The sequence below is a fragment of the Myotis brandtii genome, unplaced genomic scaffold (assembly GCF_000412655.1).
Source record: "Myotis brandtii unplaced genomic scaffold, ASM41265v1 scaffold10, whole genome shotgun sequence".
Lineage (NCBI taxonomy): Eukaryota > Metazoa > Chordata > Mammalia > Chiroptera > Vespertilionidae > Myotis > Myotis brandtii.
In genome coordinates, this window is record NW_005353325.1 from 1,713,064 (window position 1) to 1,722,285 (window position 9,222).

Below are 9,222 nucleotides of genomic sequence, written 5' to 3' on the forward strand. Positions count from 1 at the left end.
TAGGGATTGGGCCTGCCCTCTGCCACCCGGGAGCAGGCCTAAGCCAGCAGGTCATTATCTCCCGAGGGGTCCCAGACTGCGAGAGAGGGCACAGCAGGTTGGGGGACCCCCCTCCCCTCGCCCCCCGAGTGCACAAATTTTTGTGCACTGGGCCTCTAGTATATATATAAAGTCCATGACCCTAACACCATAACAACCAAAGACCGGCGCGGGTGTGCGGGGCTGCAAGCACGGTGAGGCTACACGGGTGGGCGGGGCCACGCTAGTTCTCGTGCTGGGCTTCTAGTTTTTAGATAATTTTCACGATCTTTTTGCTTATAAGAAGCTATTAAACAAATACTATAGTTGGGTAGATAGATAATTTTTAAAACATTTAAAAATAGGTATTGTGTTGTCTCGTTAAGGGTGTTTTAAAATACTTGCAGGCCATAAAAACAAGCTTGTGAAATTGTATTTTTAGAAAACAAAAGATATGCAGTATATATTTTTAAGTAAAAAAATTAATGCATGTAATTATGAGAGCAGGAGTCAAGAAAGAATCTAATAAAATCCTTTCATGTGCTAAATTCTGGAATATAACTAGTCTTTAAAATTCTTGTAAAACACTTTGAAGAAATGTTTTATAAATTGAACCTGAATTTTTTTTTTTTGCTTTTGCCTATTGCTCAAATAAATCTGATTACATTGACCAACATCCTGTCTAAGAAAGGCTTCAAAGGGAATTCCCCAATGCTCCTCCTGTGAACTCTCATCTTTCATAAGGAAAGCCTGAGAGAAATTGGAAAGGATTAGGGTCTTTTGTAACAGTGTTTTAAGAAGAAAGTTCCTGTTAGGTTAACACACATGACCAAAACGGTAAGTCACCTTGGCAGCCTCAAAAAACATAGGAATGAAGAGTACTTTGTCAAATTTAGATACTCTGTTAGTGGGAGCGTAAATTGACACAACCTCTACCAAGGGCAATGTGGCAAAACTTACAATGCATATACCTTTTTCCAACCATTCCCTTTCCAGAAATAGCCAACAGATAGTAGTGAGACATAGAAGGTTGTACCAGTATATTCAATGCATCTTCATTTGTAAAACTAAAAGACAGGAAACAGTGTAAATGTCCATCAAAAGATGACTGGGAATATAAAGTATGGTATTTCCATACAACTGAACACATTGCAGTAAAATTTTTAAGACAGCTTATTATTTACTGATATAAAACCAATTCCAAGATGCATTGTTAATGCAAACAAGAAAGGTTCAGAGCAGGTAGGCAGCTGTCTAAGAAGCTATCCTATAAGAAGATATAGCTGTGCTCCTATTTGTACAAGGAATATTCATGGAAATTTTCCAGTGTTGTGGTTCCTGGGGATTAAAGTAGCAAGGAAAATTTCTATTATTAAATTTGAATATTTTGAATTCTTTACATTACAATCACACGTTACTTTGTGAGAGAAGACCATGCCATTTTTTCAAAGAAAAGTACTTTCTCAATTCCATAGTAATATGCAATGTCCATAAGAGTGGATAGCCTAGGAATTTCAGTTGCTCTCAGATTCCATCGCCCAGGCAAATGAAAATGGAGGGATAATGGAAACCCAGGTGAGATATCTAGAGTCAGGGTTTGGGGGTTTGCATAAAAACATAAGCTCAACTGGAGTTGGTGACTATGTGGTATGAACACCAATCCTAAGGTAGTGTTTCTTTCCTGGTTATATTGAATATAGGTGGACCAGGGTCTCAGAGATGAATTTGACAAATCTCTGTAATAGTGGGTAGTGTTAGGCACCGAAAGTTATAGAGGACAGGTTTTGTTGTTGTTTTGTTGTTTTATTATTAGGTTGTAGCAGGAGATGAAGGTAGGCTTTAATGCATATTGTAGATGACCTACTCATAGGCAGGACTTGCTGAAGATACTGGCAGAGACATTGCCAGGATGCTATGGGATAAAAATAGCTATAATAATGACCAGCATTTATGGAGCACACATCTCTTTTAATTCTCACTGCCATTCATCCTATGTAGTAGGTGTTATGATGGATAAGGGGACTGAGGCTCACGGAGCTCAATTAAATAGTCCAGGCTCACAAGACTAGTTAGCAGCAAAGAAAGACTCAAATTCAATCTGCCTGCCTTCAAAAATGTTAACCACCAAATTTTTATGCCCACTGGTAACATGATCCGGGGCTGGGAAGCCTGGAACCGGGGGCCATCGTACTTATGATGCTATCTTTCTCTCTCTCATCCTGACAGAATCACAACCACAGCTGCATGTATGATGGATCTACGAAGATATCCTCTGGATGAACAAAACTGCACTCTGGAGATTGAAAGTTGTGAGTTACTTGGACAGGGGAATGGAAAGGGGGGTGCGTGCTTGACTCAATTAAATTCCACCTTGTGCTGAATGATTGCTAGGATATTTGCAGCTATACTATGCTGCCAACTTTTTAAGGGTTTCCCACTCTAGTGACATTTCTCCTTATATTGGTGTCTCCAAGTTCATTTCAATGCGGTTAAATTTTTGAACCATGAGGAAAAGTCTACTTAGTTTAGCAGGACAATTCATGCTATCTCCTCAGATTGGAGTTTCTCCCAAGGTGTTCTAACACCCAAACTGCATTAACAAGAGGGGGAAAACATTTCAGTATGTAAAGGCTTTAAGAGATTGTTTTTGATTTTATAGTCTCCACCTGGAGGGTTGTAAATTGTTGTATTTTAGAAAAACACTATGGTAGGGTCTTGTGCGCTTTTGTCTTTCTTCATAGGAAGAATAAACCTTCATGATGCTCGTGCATTGGGTCAAAGACTTGCTATGTTTCAGGTCTAGTCACTAATTTTGGTTTGTCTTCTTGGGCTGTTTTCATTGATTGCTTTCTTAACAATTTGAATATTTTAGTCACTGATACTTAATATGATTGACTTTGTTTCATATGAATATTTTAGTCACTGAGATTTAGTTTGATTGACTTTGTTTCATTGTTTCATAGCTATCAACACGCAGGCATTTAAGTTCATTTATTGTGAATACCAGGTCTAGGCCATTTCCTGGTTTTAAGGGACACAGAAAGGTGCAGTAGTAAATTCAGAGCATTATAATGCCACCTACTGTAATGTGAGAAATAGACAGATATTTACTTAAATCATCTAAAATTCTTCCCAGATCTAAACATCAAAATAGTAAAAGAAAATGGGAAAAATTCAGTGACCTCATAGTATTATTAAAGAATACCAGTAAATATAGTACTGTACTCCTAATTATCTGATTATTAAGGAACTAGAGGCCCAGTGCATGAAATTCATGCACTCAGCGGGGCGGGGGGCGGGCGGGCAGGGATCCCTCAGCCCGGCCTGTGCCCTCTCGCAGTCCGGGAGTCCTCAAGGGATGTTTGACTGATGGCTAAGTCAGTTGACAGACATCCTTAGTGCTGCCACAGAGGCAGGAGAGGCTCCTTACCACTGCTGCTGCGCTCGCCAACCGTGAGCCTGGCTTCTGGCTGAGCAGCGCTCCCCCTGCGTTGAGCAGGATCGGGCTGAAACTGACTCTCTGACATCCTCCAAGGGGTCCTGGATTGTGAGAGGGCACAGGCCAGGCCAAGGGACCCCACCTGTGCATGATCAGGGCCTGGGAGGGATGCAGGAGTTTGGCCAGTCAGGGAGGGACCATGGGAGGGCTCCAGGGCATGTCCAGCCCATCTTGCTCAGTCTCAATTGGCTGGACCCCAGCAGCAAGCTAATCTACTGGTCGGAGCATCTTCCCCCTGGTGCTCAGTGCACGTCATAGCGAGCAGTTGGGCGGCCTTAGCATATCATTAGCATATTACACTTTGATTGGTTGAACGGATGACTGGACGACCGGACACAGCATTTTAGGCTTTTATTAGTATACTAGGGGCCCAGTGCACAAAGTTTGTGCACATTAAAAGGGAATTAATTAGAGGAAATATTTTAATATTGCTATTTGCCCTTTCTCTATAATAGAAATGTCAGAGATGAAAGAAAATTAGTAAAATGTATATGAAAATCTCCCTCTTGTCAGAGTCTGGGGTGCGCTGTGGAACCCAGAGTCAAGTCCCCGCCGACCCGCACACTCCTCGAAATCGCACGAGACCTAGACCCAGCTGGCCCCACCCCCATTGGGTGAGATGCAGACCCGGCCGGTCTCACCCCCGTCAAGCCCCGCCAGGCGGGGAGCACAGCCTCAGGTCCCCTGGCCCAGTGCCAGGCGGGGTCCCAGCCTCAGGTCCCCCAACAAGCCCCACTGGGTGGGGGGGTGCAGCCTCAGGTCCCCCACCCTGGCCCGGTGCCACGCAGCCTCATGTCCCTGCTGATCACTCGTTACGGGAACTCTGCTTCCGCTGTGGGCACAGCCATCTTGTGACGGCGTGAGGATTAATTTGCATATTACCTCTATTATATAGGAGAATAGGATTACATTAATTTTCTACTTTTACTGAACACAAACATAGAAATAGATAAATATACTTTTGTAGATATAGATATAGATTCAGACACAGATGGTGATATACTACCACTAAAACTAGAATGAACAAGAAAATTCATAAGCTATTCTTTATGAAATATTCTAATTTTAAAATGCATTATATAAGTAAGCTGGTTGATAGGTGTTACTATGTGATGTGATGACTTTTGATTTAAATGACAACCAAATTCAAAAGGTAGAAATGAAATATGAACACAATCATTTTTTAATGGCCAGTAATAGTTTATAAATAAGGCAGAACTTGAGCTAAGCAAGTAAACCATTAGCTTTTGGAACGGACATGGAAAGAGGCCATCATGGGTTGCTTCATATGGATTGCCTTTTACCTTTGGCATCTCTTCTGTAGATTGTGATCTTTTACCTTTACTTCACTGGACAGCAGTAGGATATGACATCCTCTCAAAATTCAAAGACCTTATGGTTTACATCAGTCACCTAAAGAAGTAATGAGTTTGACATGTCCTTAAATTTATTCTGTGTTGTAAATTATCAAGCTAAAATTATCAGGATTTATTGTCTCCTAAAATGCATTTTTATTTTATAATACATGTTGAGTTTTTATATTATTATAAGTTATACTTTTCTTTAAGTAGGCAATTAACTTTATTCATATTTAGGAAATAGATGACTTTGAAGTCCATTTATTATATCATATAATGACCAAAACAAAACTATAAATGAGGCAGAAATAAAACATAAGTTTCATGTGGCAGGGATGAGGGAAGCACCAATAGCCAGATACTCCAAAATAATTATAAAATATGGTGTCAGGCAATAGGTGGTGACCCAGGCATATGGAGTCATTGAGGAAATTCAGTAATATGCCATCAGCTGTCTGGACAGATGGATGAAGCAGGTAACTGGACCCCTCAAGTCAGCTAATAGGTAGAATTGCAGGCAGATGGTGGCCATCATTCAAGTGACCCAACAGCAGGTCACAGAACTCCAGTCCCTACAGATATTTACCTAAAGCAAAGCAGAGACTCGAGTCTGTAAGAATCTGTGTAATGAGGAGTTTATAACAGCAGGAATTTGGGAGAAAAGGTGAAAAAAATCACAGAACTGCCTTGTACTTGCCAGACCAAAGCTAGGCATTAATATAACAGCTCCGTAACATAAATATTTCTACCAACTTTTGAGAGGTAATGTATCTGAGGCTCAGAGAAGTGAAATAACTTACCCCGGCCAAGGATAGTGGTGAAGTGGGGCTTCAAACCCAGGTAATCTTACTGTCATAGAATCCTGCAATCAACAGGTGAGCAAGGGAGCAGAACATCAACAGTTGGAAATACAGCACTTATTGGAGCCACTCGCAGCTAGGGTGAGGATGCTGAGTCAACCAAAGATTGGTCTATATTTCCTAAAATTATCCCTAATACAGGTTAAAATAGAGCCCAGAAGCTGAGGCAGAACTGGCTTTCAGGTCAAAGGTCAAATGATTGCAACTGCAGAGAGGGTAGTCTGTGGATGCCGGAAGCCAGATAGTCCTTGATTCCATTCATGTTAACCTAAAAAAACACACACACAAAAAAAGCAAAAAGCGTAAAGGCCTCAAATGACAACATTGTTTAGCTTTAATATTTTAGTTAAAATGTATACCTTCTTAACAATAGATAAATCAATGTAAAGAGATCTTAAGTATTAAAAGGAATAATTCCAAGCAACAAAGTATCATATGGCAATACTATGGAGTTCAAATGAGCTTTGCTTGTTCCCTGCCTAAGTACATAATCAATATTGTTGTTAAGTACTAATAAATACAGAACCTGTTATTCATCTTTTTTTAACTCTTCATGAAGAAACATGTGTTGCATTATTTGCTAAAATAGCTCTCCCTGAATTTATGAAACCTGTAACTGAACTTTAAAGTGATTACAAATGAGAGGCTGTCGTGTATGTTGGGAAATAAGAATGATAAAGTAGACACGCCGCCAAAGTAAAGTTGAACCGATCATACTTTTGCGAACAATAGAGTAGAAACGTTACCTACCTTACAAAATGCACTAGTTTGTATTCTCTTCCATCACAATCCCAAGGATGGGGCAATGTTTTGCTTGGTTAGGTCTTTTGAGAAAAACTAAAGATGTTTTGCTTTTTTTAAATGTCATCTAATCAAGTAAAATTGGAAAGGTTATAAAGCCTTGTTAAATTGAAATTTTAGTTGAACTTGGAGCAGATCAATAGCTTTCTAGCCCTGGGATGCTATAAAAACAGTTAATGGCACATAGAAAAATTGATCAAGAAATTTAGTACTAAGAGGATTTGGAATTTGAAATCAATAAAGCTGTCATGTGAAGGTTTGATAGCCACGAGCTGCATGTAGATATAGAAGGACTTGGGATAACCATCATGGAGGATTCAGGTGCCTTTTCCAATTCTCTGCAGCAACAATGGAGGAAGATATTGACCTGAATCTCATCCTCTCAGTACAAGAAGATCGTGTCACTTGTCACTTACACCCAAAGCAGTAGCAGCCATCTCAGGCCTGAAATCTCTCAGCAGACTCACCCATCTTGTTCTACACTTCCTTGTGTCTTCACCATTCTAAGCTGGCCCTCCGTATTTCAGAGGAGGAGGTGCTCCACTTCTTTTATAGCCTGACCTTGGCCCCTGTGCTCAGGATTCCATCTGTCTTCCTCCTCTGAGAATTGCTTTTTTTTTCAAGTTCACACACACTCCACCCCTGATCACTTTGATCCTCAATCTCACCCTCTGGCTAGCCCTTTATTCAAAGCCTAAAAACAAGTTTAAACTCTTCTCATTATCAAACACTTCTACTGTCCCCCTACAACTCCCCTTAAGCTTTCCGTAATTACTCTCCTTTTCTTCAAGCTACCTGGAATAATGGTCTATATCTGTTGTTCAATGCCTCAACTTCCTCTCAGCCCACTGTATTTTGGAACCAGTCTACCCATCTCTCACCCCCGCTGATACTGTTCTCAGAAAGGTCACCTCTCTTTATATACCATCTTTATTCCAATAGTCCCCAAATATATATCTCCAGCTCAGTTATCTTCTAAGCCCCAGACGATGTACATAGCATTCTTCTTGGCATGTCTATTTTTATGTTTCAAAGGCATCTTAATTTTCTCAAAAGTTAACTATTATTTTTCACTCCCAAATGAGTTTTACTCCCAGTCTCCTTAATCTCAGTATCCAACCAGAATCCTTGGACTAATTGTTGACATTTCCCTTATACTCTTCCATTCCAATCTATTGTCAAATACCATTCGTTCTACCTGCAAGGTAGAATGAATGGCTGAGTTGCTTTAATCCATCATGGTTCTTTTGCCTTTTCTCGTCTCATTCTTCATTTCTCCCCTAAGATGACACCTCCAATAAGAGGCTTTCCTGAGAATCCAATCTAAATTACGAACCCGAGTTATTATCTCCAAATTCTGTTAGTTTCCCATGTAGCATTTAGTAGCATTTATATGCTTGTGTGTTTATTTTTTCTTCCTTCTGTGGGTTATAATAAAACCCATGGAAAAAAAGGATCGTTACTTTGTTCACAAGAATAATTACAACTTAGGGTAGTACTTAATAATGAATATTTTTGGAGTGAATTTATGCTAAATTTCTTAGCTCCAAACTTCTCAAGTCTTTTAAATTTTAGAAGATAGAAGTCTGGTCTTCATTTTCTCAGACATGATTTAAGGCATGGGTTCTTTTACTTGCCATAAAATATTCTTTCATTTGTACAATTTTATATTTGTGCTTTAAGATTATCTCAAAATTTAAGATTATAAATGTGTCAACCAAGAGCCAGATATGGAAACATTTAGGAATTTCAGTGTGCTGGCAAATGTGATAAATCCTTATGATTTTTTTGTTTCATTTTTTAAAAACATATCTTTATTGTTGAAAGCATTACAGATGTCCCCTTTTCTCCCTCCCCCTCCCCATTGACCCACTCTGCCCTGCTCCTGCCCCCACCCCAGGCCTTCATCACACTAATTTTTGTTTCATTTGAGCCATTGGCTGTCTATATCCCTCCTACCTGAACCACAACCGATTTATCAAACAAAGGTAACATTTAGTGATACCTGATTATTTTTATATTTGTATCTTGTTTTTAAAAAAATGGTTTGGAAACTTTTAACTTAGGCATTGTCTTAATGTGTCCAATTTAGTGAATCATCCATTCAATCTATCTTTTAGTCTCAGAATATTGTCATTGTGTTGATTTCAATGTTTTCATGTTCACAAAAATAGTAGAAATAAGAAAAATGTGTCTACCTAAATACAATGGCATAACTTAACTATGGAAAATTTCCTGTGAAAATGTGATTTTTGCAGTTGAAATGCTGAGTTCTATTTATATAATGTGTTACATCAACACTTGGAAATAAGATCAAAATAAGTGTAATGTCCAGATATGAGACAGGAGTAGTTTTACAAAAGTCTGCCCTTATAAAGCCACATGTGGAGAACTGTGTCCAGTTCTTAATGCTGAATTAAATTTCCTTTAGAGGAGAATACCAAGCTATCTTGGGGGGAAATTTATGGAGGAATAATAGCCATTGCTGAATGCTTTAAATGCTATCACATAAAAGAAAAATCTTGGGTTTGGTATTGGCCAGTGTATTAGGATTCTCCAGAGAAACATAACCAGTAGGATGGATGGAGATATATATATATACAATTATATATATACTAGAGGCCCGGTGCACAAAAATTTGTGCACTCGGAGGGGGGTGGAGGGGGGGGCCCCCCGCCCCGCCCGT

General features: G+C 39.5%; 1 protein-coding gene across 1 annotated transcript in view; it reads left to right on the forward strand.

Moving 5' to 3' along the window:
- The window catches only part of GABRB1 (gamma-aminobutyric acid (GABA) A receptor, beta 1), a 369,308-nt gene that overhangs the window by 274,143 nt on the left and 85,943 nt on the right, over window positions 1-9,222 (forward strand). The window contains exon 5 of the mRNA XM_005853131.2: window positions 2,245-2,327. Coding sequence (XP_005853193.1) covers window positions 2,245-2,327 — 83 coding nt within the window. The remainder of the gene's footprint in view (window positions 1-2,244; window positions 2,328-9,222) is intronic.